At 48.1% G+C, this 25533-nt stretch overlaps 1 protein-coding gene across 7 annotated transcripts in view; it reads left to right on the top strand.

The window, feature by feature from the left end:
* The window catches only part of KALRN (kalirin RhoGEF kinase), a 648894-nt gene that overhangs the window by 210213 nt on the left and 413148 nt on the right, over positions 1-25533 (top strand). For all 7 annotated transcript variants that reach the window (XM_034999991.1, XM_034999993.1, XM_034999994.1 and 4 more), the window contains exons 4-5: positions 16023-16215; positions 16607-17119. In XM_034999991.1, the coding sequence (XP_034855882.1) occupies positions 16023-16215; positions 16607-17119 (706 nt within the window). The remainder of the gene's footprint in view (positions 1-16022; positions 16216-16606; positions 17120-25533) is intronic.

Genomic DNA, 25533 nt, shown 5'->3' with positions numbered 1-25533 from the left:
ATATAGATGCTGGAGAGACAGGCTAGAGCTGGGGAAGAAGGATGTATTTTTCACTTATCGGGTTCCAGATTTGGGGCGGTTTTTCCCTTCTCTACAGTATGATTGTTTTTGACAAGTTTTATATTTCTTGCTTCACCTGTCATTGGTTAGGTCTTATTGTATGCCCTTCACTGGTGTTTGAGGTTGTGTACGGTTTTAGGCATATGTTGGATACTGACATTTCATGTTATAAAACTAGTTTTGTAGAGAGATTGCCTTTATTATATACATGCTGGTAAGTTAGGTATGGCAGGTGGTGGAGTACCTCTGCTCAGCTACCCAAGGACACAGCTGGGTTTTGTTAGAGGCTCTCAATGGTAATATTCTGCTTTCTCCTCATTAGACCTTGGATTTTCTAGGGTTTACATTTTTTTTCAGGCTTTACATTTTCAAAATTTTATTTAAACACAGAAAATTTAAGTAAGCACTAAGTAACAAAATTATTTTTCCAACTACTAAAATGGATTTAATATAATCTTTCTCAGAGAACTATTAATAAATATTTAATAAAACAACATTTGTGGAAATATTTAACTTGGGTATATAGAAACTGGGAATTTTACGGGTTTTTTGGAGGGGGAATGCCTAAATAATGTGGTATATGTATACCAATTCTTAATTTTCTTTTATGAAGTCAAATTTTTTTTTCAAATTAAAACAATCCTTCTTATTGGTCTGTTTTTGAGTCTTAGGTAGATTGAAGTCACTGTGTGCCAAGCATAGTTATCTCTTGCAACTTCTTCTGTCCCCTTCGCTATTTTCATCAGTCCAAACATTAAAGATAAAAGTCTTCATTTGTCTTTTCAAACCTTCCCTTTTAGACAGTTTCCTGTCTCTGAACATAGAAGATGAGAACAAGACAAACACCACTAGCTAGGTCTTTTCGTGGCTGAGAGTATAACCCCAGTGAATATGTTCACTAGTTGCAAAAAATTTCTGTACCGGCTTGCCACTGTCACTTTTAGTAAAAGAAGAAAGTCCCCCTCTTGCCTCTTCCATTCCATCTCATCTCTTCTTGGATTGCTTTAGATTAAAAAAAAAAAAAAAAAAAAAAACTTATTAAGTATTTCTTTCTTGAAAGTTCAGCATCCATCACTTAAGCAGAACACAACTTGAAAACGACTTTGGAATCTGGAAAACTCATCAGAAAGTGGTGATGGGCCCTGTCTCTTCTCTGAGTTCTGCCTGTCCACAACAAGCCCTTCTCCTTGATGGGTAGTTGGCCTCTCGAGGGCAGAGATGGCGGGTCTTGTTTGGTGGGTGAGTTTGCAGAGCAGTGCCTCACAAGTTGGCTGGATTCCATTACACTGGGAGCTCACCAAGGGGACAGGATAGTGTCTCATGCCCAGAACCCTCGGGGCCAGTGCCAGGTTCTGTCTTCCAGACATGGAGTCAGTGAGGGTAGATGCAGGTTTCCTTTAGGATGTCCTCTTTCCTGTGTAAGGGGCTGGACCCACAGGCAGTACCCACCAGGCAGGCGCACTGGCTCCGTGGCAGAGAGAAGGCAGAGCCCTTGGCCAGAAGACGGAGCATGCCAGGGAACCGGAAGTGGACTCTGTCTCACCAAGGAGTGTGACAACTGAGCAAGTGTGACAGCCAGCCCTGCTTCTCCCGGAACCCAGACAGGAGCACTTTGTCAGAGCCGTGGTGACTCAGCTAGGACAAATGTTTTCTGGATGATTTACTGACATAGCCGCATGTGTGTTCCTATCAGAGGCTCCCCCTCTCCCCACCCCATCTCATTCTAGGTCAGGCAAGGACCAGCCTTGGTTTTGAGACCTACTCAAAACCCCCAAACCCATGTTGTTCTCCATCTCGTCTTAGACTGTTCCATTCCATTTTAAGCTGGAATTTCATCTGCTCGCAACGTTAGTAATTCATGTGCCAGGTTTTGCACAGAAACTCCTCTTGGCCTGGTGCCCGAGGCAAGGTCTCAGCCTAGTGCTGTGACGTGCCCCTCTGCCCCAGCTCCGTTCCCAGGAAGGGAATGTGCACTCATCTCCCCAGGGTAGGCTGTTTTCCTCTGTATGAAACTCGGGCCTCCAACCCATTTGCTGAAGGGAAACTCCCTGTTTTGGATGTGGAGGAAGGCCAGAACTGCTTTTGCCCTTCACCCAGCCCTCACGATGGTGGGTGTTCCACTACGATGCCTGCAAATTGGTCTAGAGTTCATTCTGCGCATACACAGGATTGTTTAGCTCATACCTATGCACCAACTCAGAGAAGGATCCGATAATCCTCTAGCTTTTTCATGCTGCCCCTGAATGCATAGGCTAATGAGGGGGAACCCAGTTCTTGCCCTTGAGAAGGCTTGCAGTCTGTTTGAGTTTCCAGGATCTACTGGAGAAGACAAAATTGAAGGTTTTCAAGGCAGTGGTTCAACAGGCATACCAGGTAAATGGGCTTAACCAGAGAAAACTGACTGGACATAAAATCTGACCTGGATTTTTAAAGAAGCAGGAGGATTAGAATCCTGGAGCTAGAGGCAGGAGGGGCTGTAGCAATCAGCCAAGCCAACCCCTTCACTTTGAAAGGGTGAAGGGCTCTCCAGAGAGTGCTAGGACGTGCCCGAGGCTGCCCAGCTGGCCAGTGCTGTTGCTGGGACCAGTTGCTGCAACCCAGCGCTGCCCCCCGACACGGACAGAGCCTGTGGGACAGCAGGTGGCCCCCAGAGCGGCATGCGCTGGAGGTCAGGAACTCCCCATGGTCATAAACAGAGGGTTATTCCACGCACACATGAGCTTGCCGAGCCCCTGAGCTGGCTGCAGGTGGGAACAAAGACCCACTGGAGCCCTGCCTGTTTAGTTCCCAGTTGTAAACATGTCCCCCTCCCTCAGGTTACCTCTTTCTGGCTGGCTGTGGCCTCCTGTGCTGCTCTCAGCCTCCCCGCTTGTGCCTGAGCCGTCACAGGGTTTCTCTTCCACATACGTCAGGGGGACCTCGGCAGTGCCCTTGGCCAGGGCAACTCTGGCCCGGTGCCTGAGGGAAGGAGGGCTGGCTGCAGGATGACGGCCTCCTGCCCCCTGGGAAGGAGAGCTCCTGTGTTGGTAAAGCCCAGTGGGCATGCAGGGGTGACTGTGTGAGGGGTAGCTGAGGGGGTCTGTGTTGGTGGGTATGTTTGGGCATGTGTCTGCCTGTGCTGTAGGCAAATAGTGCTGGGCTTTCAAGAAAGTACCATTACCTGAGCAGGAGGAGGGGGAGGAGTAAAGGTGGGCACAGGTGCAATTTGACCCAAGACTGTTTCCTGGAGGAAACGTGTGGTTTATTAATGAGGATTCCACCTGCTCTGCCAGGGAACCAGAGCCCAAGGGGAGAGTGGGGGATCCCGTGTGAGGGTGGGGAGAAGTGGGAGGAGGAGAAGGAGTGGTAAGAGCAACAGGGACTGGGGTGAGCAAGGAAGAATCACTGCTCTGTCTCCTGGTAGGCGGGAGCAGCCCTGGCCCCACCTTCGCAGCCTCGCTTGGGCCCCCTCTTCTCTCTTCTCTTTCTCCCTGTTTGGGAAAAGTTCCTTATGTCTTTTGTTGGGGTGACTGAGGTGCTTTGGTTAGAAGGAAGGTGGACTTGATCTTTGGTTTACTCCTCATAGATGTATGAGCAGTGACTATAATGACTTTTTCTTCCCCCTAGTTAAAAGATAACTGTTTTGCAACCAGTCTATGGGGGAAAGAAGCGGCCCTGGGGAAGGCCTGAGGAGCACGGCCCTGGAGTTTGTCTGGGGAGGACAGGGACAGGGGAGGGCTGTGTGGAAAGGTTGTGGTTTCAGTTTCCAGTTTGCTCTTTCTTTCCCTCTGCTGCTTTGGTTTCTGTTTTGTTTCTGCCTCGTGTTCTGAATGCCCCAGAAGGAAGGGATGGACAGCTCTGTGGGGGCAGGGTGGGAAATGGGGCAGGAGGCTGCTGTTGGGAAAGTGACGTGTCAGTTTCCATCCCAGCCTCCCTGAACGTGCCCCTCTGCCGCCTTCCCTCTCTGGCCAGCCAGCCCCAGACTTCTAGGAGCAATTGTTCTGTCCTGCTCTAGGAGTTTCTAAGCAGCCAAGAGTAGCTCCTTCCAAGTGCCCTGCCCCCAAGCCAGTCTGATTTAGAAAACAGGGACTCTTCCTTTGGTGAATGGAAGTTATGTTTCGGAGCCTGTGAGATGGCCAGGTGACCTGCTGATTAGCAAGAACACCAGGGTTTGTGCAGCAAACCCTGGCTGGCCCTGCTGAGGCAGCCATCCTTTGGAAGGCTGTGTACTATCACTTTGGTCCTGCTGTCACCCATGCCATTTCTGGAACTCTCTTTGGGAGCTCCTTTCAGCTTATGGCATGCTCTTTTGACTTTCTGAGCAGATTTGACTTTTTAGAAAGTGTTTTTAACAAAAAGGTGGCACCAAGACACATCAATATGCAGATACAGAGGTCCTGGTGTGTTTCTTAGGCCACTAGACCTATAGTTTTATGGCCACACCTGGGGATGCTTGGAGTAATCACGTAGCCTGAGTCTGTGCTATTCAGTACTTTACTAAGCCCTGGGGGTGGGGGTGGGACGGCAGAGAGGGGAAGACAGAATCAGCCATTTCCTTGCTCTGGGCACATTTGCAATCAGCATTGTTTGTTTAAACAGCTTCCTTTGAGTGGAATTAAGCAACAGGCTTTAAAGAGGTGGAAAATGGCAACCTTCTTCATTTGGTCTCCATTGTGAGGCTTTAACTTGGGTTTGCTTCTGGGAGAACTGAGCCTGGGGGAATGGCCAGGGGGAGCCCCTAGACCTGGAAACGGGCAGGCACATCTGCAGAATCTTTGCTGTAGTAGTGGCTTTACTGCGGATGTGCATTCGAACCACCGGAGAACTTTTATACACAACTGAGTCCAACCCCAGACCAGTCAGTCTCCTTGCTTTCCAGGGGAAGAATTTAGGCTTTGATTTAAGACAAGCATCACCTTTGACCCCCGGCCCTGGCATCACAGGTCCGAGGCGCCGGTGTAAAAGATGTGTTGTTAAATGGGTAGAAAAGGCACAAATTCCGTGGAATAATCCTAACCTGGGAAAGTGGACAGAGTGTCTTCCAGTAAAACAGACAAAAACCAAAAACCAAGAAACAAACAAAAAATAAGAAACTAAAACAAAAACCTCTGGATGGATTGACGTGGGGGATTCTGAGAACTTGACAGAAAGCCAGCTGGTAGTGGACAGTCAACCTGTAAGCCAGCCAAGAGAGGTCTACACAGGCCGGGGGCCCTGCCACCTCTCGGAGCTCCTCCCTCCCACCTGTCCACCACCCAGCCATCCAGGAGCCCTGCCCGCTGTGAAGGGTGAGTTTGAGAACCGTCTGTGCTGGCAAATACTCCTTCACCGCACAGCGTTCCCTAGAGAGGGGCTCGTTTCTCAGTAAGTCACTGTCTCCTCCAATGTTCTTTTTACTGCTTCTGATTATACCAATTAGAAACTTCAAAGCAGGTGCTAATGTGTCTTTAGCACTTTTCTTTAACACCTGCTGATTTCTGGTTGTTTAAGAAAGTGGGTGTGGTGTGCTTTGGGGCAATCTGCAGAGGGCTGCTATTAAAAGAACAGTGAGGAGTAGAAAACGGTTAACCCGGATCAGAGTATGGACGAAGAATTGAAAGGAAATCTAGATCCTATAGCCAGAGACTCTCTACAGCCTAAGGAAGGTATGAGAACTCTGACACAGATGGGTCAGGGGGATCTTTCCCTTCTCAGAGCTCCAGAGACCTTTCTTTCTGCTCAAATTCAGAATGGAGAACTCAGCCCATGTAATGATTTTTAGGGAGACACAGGCGCAGCAGAGTTCAAGGGAAAAGGCTGCAGTAGATGACTCATTGGGGCTGCTCTTTCCTCCTCCCTTTGCTGGTTTCTTTCTGTTCACGCAGAACTGTCTCCAGGTATTAAAGGCTGTCCAAGCACTGTGGGAAAGACCTCCCCAATCATCCTTCCAAATCATCCTGCGATGCTGGTCGGCCTCCACTTGCGGGGACAGAGCTATGTGTGGCAGGGCCCAAGTTGCTGTCATTACACAGGCAGTCCTTCACTTAAACCTTGTCCTTCCTTTTTGTCATCCGCTGCCCAGTGACCAGTCTAGCTCCCTACCACAGTGTTAACTTCTCACCTTCCCTGGACAACTTAGTGAGTAGGTCTGATTTGAAAATTGCTTCTGCTTCATCATAGCTCAAGCACTGGGCCCTCCTGGGTCCCCAAACTAGGATTCTGACACCCCATACTGGTGACACCCTGTACCCCACAACTTGCACCAACTGAGCAGCCCCCAGCGGTACTTGCTAAGCACAAACCCTTGTTGCCCCTTTGCCAGGTCTGTTGGTGTGGTGCTCATTGTGGATCTCTGCTCCTCCACCTGCCATCAGGATGGTTTGATGTTATATTTTTTCCAGGAGCTGTTTCAAGTGAGAAACTCCTGGACATTGATAGACACAGGGTAAATCTCGTGTGGCATGCCGGGAGCTGGGACACATGAGGTTAGGCCATCCCCCTGCTGTTAGAGCATGGTGGAAGGCAGCCTCAGGCTGGCCCTCATTCCTGGGAAGGGGCTTTAGTACTCAACACAGGGTACCCTGGACCTCCAACTCAGATTATCTGATGTGGGGGAGAATTTTTCTTCCTCTCATTTCCAGAGTTCTTGTGGCTTACTACAAGACCAGAAGCAGGGAGACTGACAGCTGGATGTCTCGTGCAGATGGCCAAAACATCCATCCAAACTGTGTGACCCTGAGCAAATCACTTTCTTGCCTGGGAACGTGCTGCCCTCAACTCTAAAAAGAGAGAGACAAAGACAACTTGAGCTTGAAGCAACTTTGATGCAATGTCCTGCGAATCCTTCACTTTAGAGCGGAAGGCAACAAGTGCAGGATTCCCAGGAGTAAGCACTAAAGTTGCTTCAAGCTCAAGTTGTCTTTGTCTCTGAGTCAAGGTAGCATGGCAGATACAGGAATCAAACAGCAGATTCAGATACTGATTTTGGCTCTTCCTGGTGACTTTAAGCAACTTTTTCAACTTCTTTGAGCCTCAGCTTCCTTAACTGTAGGGTGGGAAAACAATAGCAGCTACTTGTGAGGTTCATGTGAGGAATAAATAAGATAATGCATACCTAATGCTTGGCACACAGAGATTCTCGTGTGCTCAGTAAAATTAGCTGTTATCATTAATAGGTGTATGTCCCATTTTTATCAAAAACAGCTGCTCTGTTTCGTAAGTTTGGCTCCCATTTTATATTTCTCTCCAGCTTCAGTTTTTGAGCTCCCCAGATTTAGAGCTCCAACCTAGATCTGGCTGCTGGTCTCCTGCTTCCTTACTAAACTTCGCTACCTCTGCTTCCTCCCTGTAATGGAGGAGCAGCCAGCACACAGGCTCTTTTCCACCTCAGGACCTTTGCACAGGCTGTTGCCGCTGCCTGCATTATTCTTTCCACGGCATTTCCTTAACTAGCTCCTTCTCATAGTTTTGTTCTCTGCCTAAATGTCAGCTCCTCATAGTGGCCTGTCTGGACCACCTGATAATTTCTTAAGATTTCTCACAACTTGTATTTATTCTCCTTATCTAGCTGCTGTCTTGTGTCCATCTCTTCTGATAGAATGTAACCTTCATGTTTCTGTCTTGTCCACATCTATATCGCTAGTGCCTAGCACCAGGCCAGCTACAGAGTAAGGGCTCGGTAAATATTTGTTGGATGAATAAATTAATGAACCGATGGGTAATACAGTATATTTACATGACACCATATTATTTATGAAGCACCTTCATAACTAGGCTCTCATTTTGAAGTCACATAAATGCCTGTGAGGGATAAAGAAATTGATCCCACCCCACATACGACAGCTGCCATGCAGAGTAAGGGCAGGGTTATGGCAATGTGTGAGAAGAACCTTTATCCGTGTGAGGATGGAGTGGGATGGGAGGAAATGTATCAGGAAGGGAAGCCTTCTTAGAGAAGGAGGCATGTGAGCTGAGCTTTGAAATTAGAGTAGAAGTTATCTAGGCAAAGATGGGGTTGGTGTGGGCAAGCATGAAGGCATAGAGGTATGAGAGGCCAAAATCTCATATAAGATTGAAACTAATAGGGCAGTTGAGAGAGGCATGGATAACATGTTGTCTGGTTTAGCGAGGGGGACATCCCTCGGACAGAAGAGATCAGGGAAGACCCGAGGGGGAAGGTGGCATTTGAATCTGACCCCATAGCCAGATGAGAATGGGTGGTATCCAGGGTGGTTCACTGATGTGGCCTGGATGGAATGAGGAGGGCTGATCTGGGCTTCACTCAGCCAGGGACGAGGAGTTGAGCGAGCAGTGATTGGGAGGAAGTGGTACTTCCTGAGGCCAGGGCTGTAACCCAGGGTGAAACCCTGGCCTGAACAGTACTCTGCCCTGCTGTTCAGGCCCCAAAGCAACCCTTAGCTTGAGGCACCCATATCTTAATCCCTGCCCCGCAAGCTAAAGGCATTGAGTCTTCAAATGTGTGAATAAGGGCTGGGATAATAAGAGCAGCTAAGATAGAGGAAGCAGATCCAAAGGCCAACAAGCAGACAGATCATGTGAGTGTGTGAATGAGCTGGAAGTGGTTTAAAGAATGGCGAGTTTAAGCCTCCTCCAAAGACACTTGAATGCGGTACAAGCAACAATAACAGTCGTGCCTAATAAAACCATTTTGGGGGACTGGGTTCAACAGTGTGCTGCTAAATTGTGATTTCTGTTTGCCATGGGGGGCCGCCAGGAGTGCAAAGGGTCAGTGGTAAAACGTCTATTCATTGGTTCCTCACCGCCCACCGCTGAGACCCTCCATGCCCATACCAGTCAGACCTGGGACAGCCCTTACAGCATTCACAGCCTCGTGGATCAAGAGACAACTCTGGGGGCATCAGATGTGGGCAGGGCCTGGGGGACCCAGAGGTAACCCAAGACTTGCCCTGATATTTTAGATAAGCCTGCCGGGTCAGGTGTATGATAAGAAGCAGAAACTCCATAATGATTTAACGGCCATTTAGAAGAAGAGAGGGAAGCCTGGGGAGGCACATCTCCAGCAGGTGTCTGGTTGAGCACAGACTGCTATGTTGGGGAAGGCAGCCACGAGGCCTTTCAGGGAAAACCTCTCTAGGCCAAGAGAGGAGGAGCTGAGTTTTTGCAAAAAGAACCAGAGAAGTGGACTGCGAGGACAGGAATCCTCCCAAGCCTGTGCTTCCAATAAATTACTCCATTTGAGAGAACGTGATGATATGTATAGAGAAACCTGCTAGCATGTTTGACCGGCTCCTACAGAGCTTGGCTGCTGGTGTGCCTTGCAGACATTGCCCTGTTTGGCTGTTTGCTACCTACTATTTATTAATGCCCATCCTCATCTGATTTAGACAAAATGAGTTATCATTAAACTCCCACAAGTCACACCTAAGAGAGTCTAGGTATTGTCTTTGGAGCACCTGGGGAGCCTCCTAGGTCTCATCCCAGACTGATTTGCCTCATAATATCTGCAAGGGGTTCCCGAAATCAGCATTTTTAAACAAGTGTCCTAGGTGATAATGAAAGTCACTAAAGTTTGAGAAGCATTGGCATAAAGTACTGCAAATGCTTTTATGAGATAGCACAACTTTGCTGAGTGAAAACAGCTCCAGTGACATGTAAGGAACAAAAGAGTAAATGGTCTAGAACTGAGTGCAAGAAATATCCGATCAATCATAAAGTATACGTTTATGTCCTGGGCCTGAGGGCTCCAGAGAATTCATGAAACAGTTTACTGTGCAGTTTGAAGGGGCTGTAATCTATCACAAAGGGTGAGAAGCTGGCCGAGGGGGTCCAGGTCTCAAGTCCCAGATGGGAAACAAGTGGGGCAGGAGGAAGTAAGCAGTGGATGTGTCCTCTCTCTAAAGAAGGGGGTGTGGGAGATGGGGAGGGCCACTCACTCTCCTTTCCCCTCCTTAGTGGATTTAAAGGCCTGTTGCTCCAAACTTCATCTTTCTCTGCTTCCATCCTCCCCATATACAATGCAGTAGTACTCTGCCCCTGAACATTTAATTTGGGCTAATAAATATCATTTAAAAGGTAAATAACTCCAGGGAAAAGGAAGGCTACCTGTTATATTTCAGGGTAAACTGGTTTACTCAAACTGCTCTCCATGGAGCACAATGAGAGGAAAAGAGGTCTGGGGGCATGGAGGCTTGGGGAAGAGGCAGGCGAGGGAGCCTCTTGGGGCTTGGGCAGCCAAAGAGCCGTGTGCAGACCCTGGCTGTTTCCAGAGTTGGGAAGATGGAGCCAGGGATGAGAGCGTACCAAAAGCAACCTCTGTTGACTTACTTTGACATTTCCTGTAATCATCTCAGAGATCAAGTAGGAAGACTGCTTCTCCTCTCCACCCAGCCTCTGCGCTCATACGCTGAGACAGCCCTGACCAATGGGACCAAGGCCTCTTCGTTGCTAAACTCAGCAGTTCTGATCTCAGTTAATGACCTACCTCTTTGCAGTGTTTGGCCCTGCAATTCCTCCTTGAAACCCCCTCTTCCCTGATTTCTTTGACTTCACTCCTCTCTTGGTTTTCCCTAACCTCTCTGCATTTTTTCCTCAGGCTCATCTACTTTCTTCTCCCATCTCTTAAACACTGAAATTCCCGTAAATCCTATCTTTGACTCCAGAAGTTTCTTTTCACCTTACTCATTTTCACTGGGTGCTCACTCACTTCTGTGCGTATCTATCACAGTTCATGAATGTATTCATTCAGCAAATATTATTGAATGTCTACTTCGTGCTGGGCGCCGTATGATTCCTGAGTCAAAATTGGCAACCCGGGTTTCTTTTAATTTCCAGACCACATATCAAATTGCCTTCAGAATTTCATGTATGTAGGACATTCATAGATGTATATTTGAGGCTGTGTTTCTTGAGATGGAGATTCAGGTGTAAATGATTTATTAAGGGCATTCTCTTCAGAAAAACTTCTAGGGGAGTTGGAGAAACAGAGGAGGGAAGAGGAAAGACCCAGCAAGGATGTGGTCTCAGATAAAGTCTAGCCAGAGACTGACTGGGAGAATGAGAAGCCTCTGGAGTGTGAGTCACACTTCATAGTTACTCCACCTTGAAGTAGAGGGGCTGAGCTTTGGCACCTTGTAATAGAAAGGCACTGCCCCCCCACCCCCCTGACCTGGTGTGGGGTTGTCACTGCCCAGGTGTCTCTTGGAGAAGTGTCACCCGTCAGTTGAAGGAAAGTCTCCAGAGATGGGCTCAGGTGTGAGCTGCTAGCTACAACACTTTTAGAGCTGGAGGCTGGGTGTGGTGGTCAATAAAGGAGCCCTGGTGGGACACCCACAGCATCTCTTCTAGCAGCTGAGACTTACAAAGTACAGATTATGTGTCCAGCGCCATCATAAATGCTTCATGTGCATGAACAAACGTAACCTTTAAGTAACCCTATAATGTAGTTATTCGTATTCACGTTTATCCATGTTTTACAGTAAAGCGGCTGAGACACAGAGGTTACACATAACTTGCCCGAGGTTCCTCAATAAGTGAGTGATGGAGCCAGGATTCAGACCAAGGAAGGTTGGTTCTAGATTCCATGCCCTTAAGTGCTACCTCAGTCTATTGAGTCTTAACATGCACCAGGCACTGTACTAGGCATTGGGGATTCAGCAGTGAAATCAATACAGAAATCCCTGCCCTCCCTGATGTTACTTTCCAGTGAGGGAAGATGGACTAGGAGTGAATAAGTAAACTTTATGATCCAGATGGTAATAAGTGCTAAGGAGAAAAGTAAGTAAGGGAAGGGTGGTACAGAGTTCTAGTGGCAGCCATAGCTTTGAAGAGGGTGGCCCAAGGCGGCCCTCATGTAGAAGCCATTTTAGCAAAGATCCAAAGGAGGTGACTTCTCTGCTGCCACTCTGACCACTCCCTCTGGCTGACCCTGATTTACTTTCCCTCTGCACAGCTGCAGGGAGATTCTTGCGAATCATCTGTTCATGTTCCTTCCCTGAATGACACCCTTCAGTGGTTCCTCTGCCCTTAGGATAAATCCAGCGCTCCCGCCATGGTATGAGATGCATCCTGATTTGAGGTCTGCTTCCATTCCTGCCTCTTCTCGGAAGGCCTGCTTCTAACGTTGTGATGCCCGGGGCAAGAGTACAAACGGAAACCCACATACCCTGTGTGTAAATATTGAAAAGTAATATAGCAAGCTGACAAACTGCTAAATAAAACATCTACCCTTTACTTTGACAAATATATCTTCATAGCGAATTAGGAAGCCAACTTCACATTTAGATTTGTTAGACTGCTCTGAGTTCCATGCTGGAACTTGGCAATCCAGGGAGACTGGCCCCTAGCCCATGGTTGCCTCCCTTCTCTGCCCACTGCCCAGCTCTGTCTTCCTGCAAGCATGTGGACTCCCCAGCTCACATATCCATGTTCTAGCCACATCTCTGTGCTCGTACTGGTGGTGTTACTTGTCCTTGGGGGATTGGACCCAGAGAAGAGGTACATGTGGGCAGGGCGCCTGGGTGGCTCAGTCGTTAAGCGTCTGCCTTCGGCTGAGGTCATGATCCCAGGGTTCTGGGATCGAGCCCCACATCGGGCTCCCTGCTCGGGGGGAAGCCTGCTTCTCCCTCTCCCACTCCCCCTGCTTGTGTTCCCTCTCTCGCTATCTCTCTCTCTGTCAAATAAATAAATAAAATCTTTAAAAAAAAAAGAGGTACATGTGGGCCCAGGAAGTAGGTTAAGGGTCTTTTGGGTGGAGAATTTTAGGGTTTTAGGTAGTAGGAGCTTAGTCTAGAAGGTGGGTGGACTCTAGGTGGCAAGTTGCTTTGTTCTGTGGTGAAGGGAGGGTGTGCAAGAGGAGGGTCAGAACCCAGAACAGGGCTCTCTAAAGCACTTAGAGCAGCACCCTCTCATCACTCTCTGCCTCTTATCCATGTGCCTAAACAAAGTGAACTGCTGGAACTTTTCAACATGCCATGCCCTCTTGCTTCTGTGATTTTGTGATTTCGCACAGACTGCAGAATAGAGGACATACAATTGGAGGCCTTGTCCTACTTGCCCTCAACTTCTGTGAGCATCCTAACCTAATCCGCTATCATGGGCTCTTAACCCCCACCCTCAATTACAAAAACACATGAAACACATGTAGTGGCAAATGGTAGGGTATAATATGATATAGTGACCTGAGCATGGGCTTTAAAGTCTTGGTTTTGTCTCTGTTTATCCACTTAGTAGTCATGTGACTTTAGGCAAATTCTGTGCCTCAGTTATTTCTTGCATGGAGATAACCAGACCAAGTGTATAAGTTATTGTAAGGATAAAATGAAATAATGGGTATCAAGTGCCCGACCCCAGGCCCTGGCATAGAATAAGCATTGGTAAAAAGTTCTTTTCCCTCCCCCAACCATGCTCTTTCCTTGAAAACAAACATACAGAGCGCCTTGGGAGATTAGGCTGCTTTCATAGAAAGATGCCAATTAGATTAGCTCTCAGCACTCAGCCCCTGGGCGCCTGTCCCCATCTCCTGAGCTAGGGAGAATTTCCTAGAGAATATTAGTGCCTGTTTCTACTTTTGGTTGTTAGGGATTATTAGTTAATAGTGTGTAGGCTGCTACTGATCACCATGTTTAGATACTGGGATAGTCACACTCCAGCTCTTGATGGCAACACTGACTATTTGTCGTTAGGGATGAAGATTTCTCCTGTCAGCATAATTACAGTAACAACAGTGGAACCCGGGGAGCAGGTAAACAAGGAAGCTGGTGATCTCTAAGGAAAGGCAAGACCACGGTTACCTTGCAGTGCCTGACATAGTGGGCATGCAGTGACTGTGAGTCAAGCCAAATAAAGTTAAGAACAATGAGAGAAGCCAGTAAACTCCAATAGAAAAATGGATAAAAGAACTAATTGGGTAAGTCACAGAGAAATACTTATGGGCCAATAAGCTATAGCTAGTAATCAAAGAAATGCAAATTTAAATGTAATGCAATATTTTTCCTAGAAAGTGGGCAGAGATTTAAAAAATTCATTGGCCAGTGCTGATGAGGATACAGTAAGGGGGGTGACTCTCACACATGGTTAGTGGACATAGAAGTTGATATGCCTTTCTGTAAAGAACTAATGAGAACGATTATGTTACGGTATAGGTATAAGATGGACTATGCGTCATTAAATGTAATAGTTTTGAAGACATTTTAGGTATGAGAAAAAATTCTGTGTTGCAGTAAAAAGCAGAACACTATGCAGTATGAAAATTACATGCACAAAAAAGACAGGAAGGAAATAGACCAGAGTATTATAGCTTCTTACCATTAGCATCTCTTATGTAGATCTTTGAATATTTTAACTTTTCTATAATTAGCAGGTATTTCTTTTATAATGGGAAGGAAATTCCATAAATTAAGAAAGAGTCACTTTGCTTTCAGATGATGGGGCGGAGAAAATTATTTATGGAAGACTCTGGCCATTTGTCGTCTCAGTAAGAGTCAAAGAAGGAGAAGAGGCAACTCCTTTTCTTTGGGGTGCAGGATTTGAGGAGGAACAAAAGACTCAGCCTTCCTCTCATGTTGAGTCTAGTCTTTTGTATCAACAACAAGAAATGGAAAGAGTCTCCTTGCCCAGGGAGTTTTGGGAAGCCTAAGTAAGCTGCTGTATGCTTGAGACATTCACACAATCACAGGGGCTGTGGTCTCTTCACCGTCTGTGACATTCTCATCATTGGTTGAGATTTGAGAATGAAGCCTGAAGAGGGGCTTTGTTTCCTTTTGTGGCTCAAATCGTCCAATTGTGCCTTACCTCCAGTAGCTCTAAATGACTGATGGGTGGTGGGACACATTTGTGGGTTATGCAGCATGCACAGTGGTTAAAGCAAGTGCTATCTGGGAAATAGGAAATTAAACAAAACACCCTAAGGTAGTACTACACCAGGATTTATATAAAAATGTGAATTAACCAAAATCTGTTTTGAGTTATAAAATAGATACATAGGTTAAATAAACTAAGAAGGATGGACGGAAATACCCCTAACTATCAAAACATAGAATTTCTTCCACACTGACATGTTATAACTGTTTTGACCTGCATTTTTTTTTTCCCTTCCATTTCTTAGGAGTTATAAAGTCCAAGTGCTTAGAGACAGGTTGCTACTTAATAAGCTGTATGGCAACATCTTGATTCACTTAGCCTGATTACTTTTTGGTTTTCAAGATGGTCACTGTATCGTCATCTGGCCTTGATTTCAAGAGTAGTTTCCCCTCTCTTAGCTTCCTGAAACACGCCTTTTTACACCCGGGCTGGTGTAATGGAAGTACGTGAGAAAACTGGACTACATGCACGTCCCAGCCAGTCCCACCCTTGGCCATCTAAGAGCAATCGGCACGACTCAGCAACCTGATTTAAAAAAAAAAAAAAAAAAAAATTGATATACATTTAAACTACAAGTTACACATTTTAAATACAATGGTGGCAAATACATGTTATCAGTGCTTCGTGTACCATTTGCTAATCAATGGATAGAATCAGCCTAGAGCCCTTTATGGACAAAGATTTTTTGGCCCAGTTTGGGTTCAGTGGTAAAGCATACCAGTGTCTGTCATTGATGTGGGCACAGGGAAGGACAGATGCATACCAAAGACTTTCTATCTCAGATTTAAGGGCAGTAGGGTCCTTGTCTTTAGAGAGCTTGCATTCAAATAGGGAAAGCATGATTCATGCCAGGAGCAAGAAAAGGAGCCAAAAAGTAAAACACAATTATGAACGCTGGAATAGTAAACATCCAAACAAGTACAACTGACTGTAGGGAAGGCTGAGTTACTTGCTAAGTGCTGGGAGAAGCCAGAATGCCCTTGGTCAGATGGGGTTAATCTGGAAAGGTTTTCTGAGGCAGTGCATTTTGCCCTGGAGACGTGGTGTGAAGTTGGAGGGGTGGTCCAGATTAAAAGGAATGCAGGTATCTGGGATGCTTTTTGCCTGTGTTCCCCAAAGTCTCACCCACCCAGAGTGACCATGCCTGACCTCTGACCTCCCCACAGTGAGGACGTGTGCAAACGTGGCTTCACCGTCATCATCGACATGCGGGGCTCCAAGTGGGACCTCATCAAGCCCCTCCTCAAGACGCTGCAGGAAGCCTTTCCAGCCGAGATCCATGTGGCCCTCATCATCAAACCCGACAACTTCTGGCAGAAGCAGAAGACCAACTTTGGCAGCTCCAAATTCATCTTCGAGGTGAGCCAGACCTCTCCCTTCGCACCCCCTTTCCTTTCCCCTTCTGCTACCCACACATTTCTCACTTCTGCTTCTTCACCTATCCTATGATATGCAGGGTGGCAGGGGCTGATATTTCAGGATTCCTTGGGTACTGTGGCCTTACCAGCGAGTCTTGGAAGGAATAAGAGGCTCGAGAGATTGTCCTGAACTCTCAGCCCGTCTGTTGAAATGCTGACCCTGGCTGGTTTGCGGCTCCTGCGTGTTCTCCCACTCGCCCTTTCTGAGGCACGCTGTGGTCATTAACGTGTGGATTTATCTCAGCCTTGCCCCTTGACTTCCTGCCCTCTGCCTACCACTGCCCTGCCCGCCCCACATCACTGAGTCCCCCCTCTGTGTCTGCCCCTCCCAGACAAGCATGGTGTCCGTGGAGGGCCTCACGAAGCTGGTGGACCCCTCCCAGCTGACCGAGGAGTTCGATGGCTCCCTGGACTACAACCACGAGGAGTGGATCGAGCTGCGGCTCTCCCTGGAGGAGTTCTTCAACAGTGCTGTGCACCTGCTGTCCCGCCTCGAGGACCTGCAGGAGATGCTGGCCCGGAAGGAGTTCCCTGTGGACGTGGAAGGCTCCCGGCGGCTCATCGACGAGCACACACAGCTCAAGAAGAAGGTGCTGAAGGCCCCCGTGGAGGAGCTGGACCGGGAGGGGCAGCGGCTGCTGCAGTGTATCCGCTGCAGCGACGGGTTCTCGGGGCGCAACTGCATCCCGGGCAGCGCCGACTTCCAGAGCCTGGTGCCCAAGATCACCAGCCTCCTGGACAAGCTGCACTCCACCCGGCAGCATCTGCACCAGATGTGGCACGTGCGCAAGCTCAAGCTGGACCAGTGCTTCCAGCTGCGGCTTTTCGAGCAGGATGCCGAGAAGGTAGGAGGGGAGCCGCCAAACCCAAGTGGAGCTTGGGGAGAGAGGGCCCATAGCTTTTTAGGGGAGCTTATGGAGGCTGCTAGTACAACTTCCTGATGAATAATACTTCCTTGGAAAGCTTTAAAAAATGTACCTACTGGGGGCAGCTGGGTGGCTCAGTCAGCCCTGCGGCTGACTCTTGATTTCGGCTCAGGTGGTGATCTCAGGGTTGTGGGATCAAGCCCCCTGTGGGGCCCCATGCTGAATGTGGAGCCTGCTTGAGATTCTCCCTCTCTCTCTGCCCCTGCCCCCCCCCACTGTGTGTGTTCTCTCTCTCTCTCTCAAAAAAAAAAAATGTGCTTACTGGTTTTGGCTGATTTACTTCAATCATATATTTGGTCATTGATCACTGGCTTTTTAAAACTCCCCTTACATAGTGTTTATTATGTGCCAGGTACTGTCGTAAGCACCACGTGTAAATTAACTTATTTTAAACATCTCAACAATCTTATGAGGTAGGTGTATTATCATTATCCCGTTTTACAGATGAAGAAACCAGAAAGGTAAATAACAGCCAACCTGAGCCATGCGAGGCGGCTCCAGAGTCCACACTTGTACACCGGGGCACTCTGCCCCTGTCAGGACATGCAGCGAGTGGGGCAAGTCGGCTGAGCAACAGCAATAATAATACTGTTACGACTTGGTGATTACTGTCCTCCAGTGTCCTTTACCATTGACCAAGTGCTTTCACAGGCGGCCTCTTATTTAATCTGTGCGGCCCTTTGATCCTTTGAGGTGGGTGGTGGTGCCTCAGCTGACATGCAGGGAAACGGGTGCTCTTTGATCTTGGGGCTTTAATGGCAGACTTGACATATGAATCCCGCTTTCTTCCCTTTGAAGTTCAGGGCTCTTCCTTCCATACCACTTCTTTCTGGAGGTTTTTCCTCAGCTGCTGAGTACTTTCTCAAGCGAGACCCCATTTTTCCAGCAGTGACTTTTCAAAGCTTTCCCCTTATCAGGGGACATATGAGAAAGTGAAAAAGAAAGATGGATCGTGCCTATTTGCCAAAGACACAAAAGTATCTTCTCTAGATTCTCTCCAAGCTAAAGAAGGGAGTTTACTTCATACATAATATGCACTTTAAGAAGAGTGAAATGGGTTTTCCTCCTATCAGTTTTCTGGGGGGAACTTATATTTAAATGCATAATACTAGTCTTAGCGATACCAGGACATCTCAGTCACCTGTGAGTTTTACCGACAGCGTCTGACATAATGGTTTTGTGTCTTTTAAGAGCCTGTATTGAAAATGTCTCTAGGTATTTGTAAGTAATGAAATCAGGCTACAAAACTGTATATGATTATGATCCCAATTTATGTGAGAGTGCTAACACAGGTATAAATGGGAAAAAACTCACCACAGTGCTAATAGTTTTGATTTCAAGGGGCCAGGCTTATGGTTGATTTTAATTTCTCCTTATATTTTCTAATCTCTTATAAAATCAGATGAAAACCAACATATGTGATTTTTAAAGACTGCATAGCTGCTTTCCACAAAATTTAAGCCAGTTTTTGGAAGGGACATGTAGAGGGGTTTCTGGCACAACCTTAGGAGTTTCGAGGTCTCCCCCGGCCTTCCTGACGCCTCCTTGCCCAGGGGCCTGGCAGCCGAGATCCAACCCTGGCCCTGCCCCACCCTGGGAGGGGCCCTTGGGACTACAGAATCCCTGTCACTGCTCACCAAATGAGGAGAGACACCAGGTCAGAAGCAGCTGCTCTGTGAAGCCAGCGGCAGGTACTTTGGCTCCTGTGGCCAATATTGGAAAGGTCTGGACGTCTCCTTCTTGCTTGCGGTCTCTTCTGCTCTGGGGCAGGGAATCTGCTTTGCAGTCTGGCCCGGGTGCCTGTTTCAGTGAGCCATGGTCAGAAGGGGAGGGCAGGGGACTCAGGTCTGCCTAGAAGTGTTTTGTTGGAGGCATTTCACCGCATCCCTGAAGCTCAAGGTTATGGGAAGCCTTCATGGGGCACAGATAGTGCCTGTCTCAAAAACAAAACAAAACAAACAAAACAGAACACCTGAGCCTCAGAAATCCCCAGGTAGGGAAGGAAGGCTGACCTTCTAGAGTCGGTCAGGCACTGGTCAACTAAGCAGTCATTTCTGCCACACATTGTATCTTCTCAATTCACGCTCACAAGATTCTTATGGTATAGTATTGTCCCTATTTCACAGTCCAGGAACGCTCAGAATGGATGCTGACAGGCACTGGAAGCTCAGACAGATGAAGTGGCTTGCCCAAGATCACACTGTGGGTCAGGCAGAGCCAGTACTGGGTCTATGTCCGAAGCCCCCCCAAACTCTGACCCAGCAGCCGTGCTAGCTGTCTGCTCCCAGGAGCTGCCTCATGCTATTGCTGAGCACTGCCTGTCAAGCCCTGAGCCCGCTGGCCCACACCCCGGGGACTCTGGGGACAATCTCAAATCCCACCTTTGAATGTCCACTGGACAGCAGGGGCTCTTAACCTTCTGTGCTATGGACCCTTCTCAGAATAACATTTGTAAAGGTACAAAATAATATATAGGCTTAGAGAATAATTATTGAAGTACAGTTATTGCATTTTTAAAAAAAACAGTAACTTTTATACTTGCTTAGGAACACGTTAAATAACAAGCTCTATTTGAAGTCCTATAACTACCATAATTTTGAAGTACTGATGAGCATATATGACATTTCAGGGCAACATGTGTGTGTTTCTATTGCTGTCAGAGGCATGACTATTGCTAACATTAATGTAGTTTGCTGCCTACATTCATAATCGAAGGGAATGCTGTATTTCAGTTAAAGGTTAGTGAAAATCAAGGCGTATTTTTTTCCCTATCCAAGTACACAATCCCTCAGTTCTATGCAGGACTCTAAGTTTAGGATCCATGTCCCAGGTGTGTTCATACCATAAAAAGGTGTGTGTGTGTCTGTGATGTGTGTGTAGAGGCGGGGGAGAGAATATCAAAAATGAAACAGGGGCAGTGAAGGGAGGATGGGAAGAAGACAGCCCAGGAATATTTTGATACTGAGTCAGTGATGAAAATGTGGCTCAGGCTTGACCTAGCTGCCACAGAAAATGTGCTGGGTGTGGGGCAGGAGAGAAAAACAGTCCTTTTAAGTTGCTTCAAGATTAATTTAAAATATCTGTGCAGAACCGAGTGTCTCAGCCCTTGACTTATTTGGTGTTTTTGAAAGAGGGTGAGGAGGGTGGCGGTTTGGGGTAAGGGTTGTGTGCGTGGATCCACATCTAAACAAGAGTGTGAGGAAATAGTTACTGCATGAGCCACATCTTAGCCTCCTTTCTGGTGGGAGGCCTGTTGGAGGCCTACAATTCTGGATCTGGGAAACTCGATTGGTGCTCGCCCAGCTACTATTTTTGTGAACGGGTGAGTGCAGTCCCCCTGCTGGCCCTGTGGGTGACAGCTTGTTTCCCAGGGCTTGAATAATAGGTGTTGCTCCCCATTTACCAGCTGGCCTTGGGGAGTGAAGCCATCTCTCCCCACTTCCCCCTGACCTCTGAAATGACCCTTCCTCACCTTGGGAGTGGGGTGGGGAGGGAGCCATTTTCTCTGCAATCAAACATTTCGGGAGGGGGGACACTTCCACAGATAATTCATAAGGTGGGCCACCCATTCATTTCATAAACTTCCATTGAGCAGCTGCCATGAGCCCAAAATGAGGCACTTGGATAAAGATGAGTAGGCTAGAATATCTGTCCTGGAACAGCAAGCTGTCACAAACTCCTAGTTATTATTATTTATATCTGCGGTGTGCACCCCCTATCCTAGGCACAGCCTCCACGACTGGGGAGGTTTTAGAGAAGAGGGAATGTTGCAGCTCAGGAATGATAGGGAAGCCTTAATGGCAACCTGTGGGAGGACTGGACATTTCAGAGGTGATTCAAGTAGTACACAGTGCATCTTGTTGGGTGCCCTGTGCCTTGGTCCTGTGCTCTCCAGTCTATGACTAATGGGCCTGTCCTCCACTGTGCTCACAGACCACAGGCGGGTCACTCCTCATTAGCAGATGCAGATTAGGGCTCTCTTTGCAGACCTGTCTCACAGCTGATTGTGCCCACAGCTGCCCAGGACCCTGTGTGATGGAGGCGTCTGCCCTGCAGTCACATCCCGCTACTGGAGAGAAGGGAGGCCTCTTCCCCAGTAGTGGGCAGTTTGTGGTATTAAGAGCATTAAGTAGACTTGTTCCTCGTCCTCTTGCTGCCCAGTGGAGGATCCTCCCTAGGTGCCCCCACCCCCAACCCCACCGCACCTTTCCTGGGTGCCTAGGGCACATCTTAGAATGGCAGAGCTGGAAAAGACCTTGAGATCAGAAAGTCTACCTCCCACACACTGTGAGGAACCCAGCCTTGTCATCCTGGTGACAGCCATTGTGACTTCATGATGCCCAGCAATGTGCCAATGCCAATGACGTGTATCAGAAAATATGGAAGCTGCCTCACCATCCACCTTGCGGTGTGCAGAAGGCCCACAGTCTTCTAGTCTTTGCAGGAAAGAAGTGCCTCAAAAGCCTCCAGTGTGTGACTGACTTAACTGGTACAGAAACCTTCACCTACTCTGTTTCTAAATAAATCCTGATGTCTACCCAGGAGGCCCATGTTCTAGTCTTGCCCAAAGCCATTCCAGAAAGAAGTATATTCCCACCCCCTTGTGGGAGAATTCCCTAAAGAGTGCACAAGGCTACCCCGCAGGGCTTCCAGTATTGGAATCATGCTCATTATTGGTTTATGCAGCACAGGGTTGTTTCCTGTGTAAAGCTCTGCTTGGAACATGCTCCAGACCAGACCTTTAGCACCACAGTCATGAGGGTATTTAGGTGCCCACCTCCTCTGCGACCAAGGCATGTGCTCACAGGAGACCGTCGCAGTTGCTTCGAGGAGACTGGCCTCACCACGCTGCCTGTGGGAAAGCTCCCTTTGGAGAACCGAATTCTAAATGCCTTCCTGCATGTTCATTCTTGCATGCTGAAATTCTGTTCACACCTAAGGGTGCCATGTCTGGGCTGCAAGAGAGCTGACTGGGATTCAGATTTATGCTGAGGTGCCACTCCACCAGTTGGGAGACCCTAGGCACATCTTTAATCTCTGACTTCCAATAGGCACATCTTTAATCTCTGACCTCCAATTATGTTCCCCAAAAAGTGAAGATGGAGAATTTAGATTAGCTCAGTGGCTTACAACTTTTCTTCTGCTTCTACACCACACTGTCCTCATGAACAACACTTTCTCTCCGTGAAAATGTCTTTCAAAAGAAGAAGTCGTGTGTCAGAGCATGTGTGTGGTCATGGTAGAGGCTAGGGTGGCGATGGTGGTAGAGATCAGGCTTGTCAGGGGATACATCAGAATCTCCAGATTGAGGGACACCTGGAGGGCTTAGTCTGTTAAGCGTCTGCCTTCGGCTCAGGTCACGATCTTGGGGTCCAGGGATGGAGCCCCACATCAGGCTTCCTGCTCAGTAGGGAGCTTCTCCTTCTGCCCCTCCCCCACCCACTCATGCTCTTTCTCAGTCTCTCTCTCAAATGAATAAATAAAATGTTAAAAAAAAAAAAAGAATCTCCAGATTGGTGAAGTTTGCTAAAGAGCCCACCCACCCTGGCCAAACATGCCTGCCATTCCTCCTTCTTTCAGGCTTGCCCTACAAATGATATCTAAGCCTCCTTATAGCTCAGCAGTTCTGTAATAATTTTTGCCTTTTTGCTATTCATTCTCCCCAAAAATCTACAGTAGGCTCTTCTGTCTTCAAGGTTGTCACCTTGTTTAGTGATGGAATATAAGTTTTTCTCAGCAAATAGAACGATCATCTGTTGAGTTCTAGTCTTGCTTAAAAAAAAGCAGCCTGAGCTGCTGCCCCGGCTTACTATGAGAATCGAATGGGGTGGTGTGTGGAAGCGCCAGCACTGGGCTTCCCTTCTATTCCCCTGTGGCTGGGTCAGTCACGCCTTCCTCTTCAATCATTGGCGGCCTGCCAAGACCACGCAGAGCATCGTTGATGCTGTCTTCCAAATGGACTTGCTCTAGATAATTTTCGGTGATCCCTAAATGAAACAAAATCAAGAATTGAGTTTTGAGAGAAGTCGGCAATTAGGATGTACATTCACAGGGGCCCCCAGAGATCACTAGGTTGTGTGATGCCCTTGGCTGAGGTACAGAGAAGAGCACCTAAGTCAAATGGGGGTCCTATCTGCTGGGTCCAGGTTGGGGGGAGCTGCCCTAGGAAAGGTCTCTGGGAAAACAGTCCCAGAGGAAAGTGATTCCCCCAGGGGGATGGGATTACCCCCTCCCCATACACCTTCTATATCTGAGACATTTGTCACCTTCTGCTTTGCATTATAGCTAAGAGTGTATTTGTCTTATTCTCCTGCAGACTTGAGGCCAGAAACACTCCCAACAGTCCATCCAAGAAACACATCTATGCATTTTGATTTTCTTGGAGTTCTGTACAAACAAAATAATGTTACTTTCATGTTACCATGAGAAAATATTAGTGGGGCCCACTGGGTGAAAGGCATCGTGGCAGGCAGCAGGGCACTGTGCTAAGGGTTACATGCTTATTGTGTTTTGCTCTTTGTATGTCCTGTTAACCGCATTAGTAATTCAGGACATCCCCAGGATGCCCTGTCCCTGGGCAAAGTATCCACTGCTGTTTCCTGCCCTCTCCCTTCAAGGTATAAACAGTTTTGATCATACCCCAGGGCCCAAAGCAAGACCCAAAGTTTCATCCCGCCTGGAGTGATGAGAACCAGGAGGACCACTTGTGGAGAAATTCCTCTGCCTCTCCTTCCTGCCAGACACTGGCCCACTGCTGCTTCTCTTCGCCACACTTCCAACCCCCATGCCCCCAAGCCAGCAGTGAGCATGACTCCACACTCATTTGTTAAATTGAAGTGCCATTGTAGCAATTATAATACAGAATATTGTTTTTGAATGTTGGTTTTTCAAGTGCTCTCACACCCCTGACCTTAGAGGTTTTGTGGTCCAGCCCTTCCTTTTATACAGCAAACTTTGACCCAGAGTAGGGACCCACCCAGAGTCATCCAGTTGGTGGTACATCATTTGGTCTCCCATCTACTCTGTGTGGCAGGGCCAGGCAGGTGCGAATATGGGCATCATTTCATAGATGGGAGAGTTGAGACTTGGTGAGGCTGGGCAGTGTGCCTGGGAGAGAGTTCAGGTGGGCAGCGTAGGGAGGTTGAGCCCTCTGCCCTGAGGCTAGGGCTCCACCCCCTCCTCCAACACACACACACACACACACACACACACGCACGCTGACCTTGCCCTGCAGGAGAAAGGGCACACAGGCCAGCCAGCCACCTAGGAGATGGCCAGAGGGGCTGGGGAGGACTGGAGGGTCCTCACCACTGCTGTGGTAAAAGGGCAAGCCCTGGACAGGCCTCCAGGGTGCATGCTGACACGTGTCTGTGGTTCAGTCCCCTGAGCCCTTCTTGTTGGGAGGGGGGCTTTCAAAGAGCTGCAACCTTGGGGCAGCCAGAGGGCAAGGTCTTTACTGGGCTGTTTGTAATTTCCTGCTTTTTTTTAGAAAAAGGCTTCGGTGCCCTCTTGTTCCTGCCCTCCCTCCTCCTCCTGGGGCCTAAACCACCGCCCCCTGCACCCCCCACTGACTGGGCTCAGGGTGAGGAAGTGTGTCTGCATCCCACCCCTACACAGGACACAGTGTCTTGTATTATTTCCAGCCTGCTGGTCCTGGGAATCTCTACTTACTTTTTTTATTTCCTCCCCTTGAACATTAGAAACATTAGATTCCAAAAATAATCCAACTCACAGTGTTCTGCAGGCTGCATGTGTGAGTGTTCTCTCCCAAAGCTGTTTTTCTCCTCCTCCCATCCTTTCTCCCTCTCCTGCGTTTTCAGCCCCACTGTATGTGGAGGTCACAGGCCTGCATGAGGCCTGTGGGTGTGGAGAGCAGATCAGAGGCAGGACTGGGAGGAACTCTAGGCAGGGGGTGGGGGTGGGGGACTTAGATCCCTCCCAGGTCTCCCACGTGGGCTGCAAAGGGCGAGACCAGACAGCCATATGTGAATAGCCTACATATGTGGCCTCTACTTATGAATGGACCCTACAGAACTGTGGGCCCCATAGTGACCCCTTAGAACTGAGAACATGGACACTATGTTAACAGTGTTTCCAGAATCCAGGTTGTCACCCTGATTCTGTCTGTACCAATTTAGGTGAGCTAGAAAGAGAAGGTCTTGATCGGAGACAGAAGTTGTGTGAGGTACAGGGAAATAACTGAGAATCATTGATTCACTCATCGGTCAGCAGACGTTGAGTGTCTCCCACGTGCCAGGTCCTCTGCTACGTGCTGGGGACCCTGTCTCCCACCCAAGCCCTGGATAGGAGGAATCATGTAGGGAAGCTTAGGG

Source organism: Mirounga leonina, unplaced genomic scaffold, assembly GCF_011800145.1.
Source record: "Mirounga leonina isolate KUSES-001 unplaced genomic scaffold, KU_Mleo_1.0 Mir_115, whole genome shotgun sequence".
In the NCBI taxonomy this organism is placed as follows: domain Eukaryota; kingdom Metazoa; phylum Chordata; class Mammalia; order Carnivora; family Phocidae; genus Mirounga; species Mirounga leonina.
This window is presented reverse-complemented; position numbering and strand designations above follow the sequence as displayed.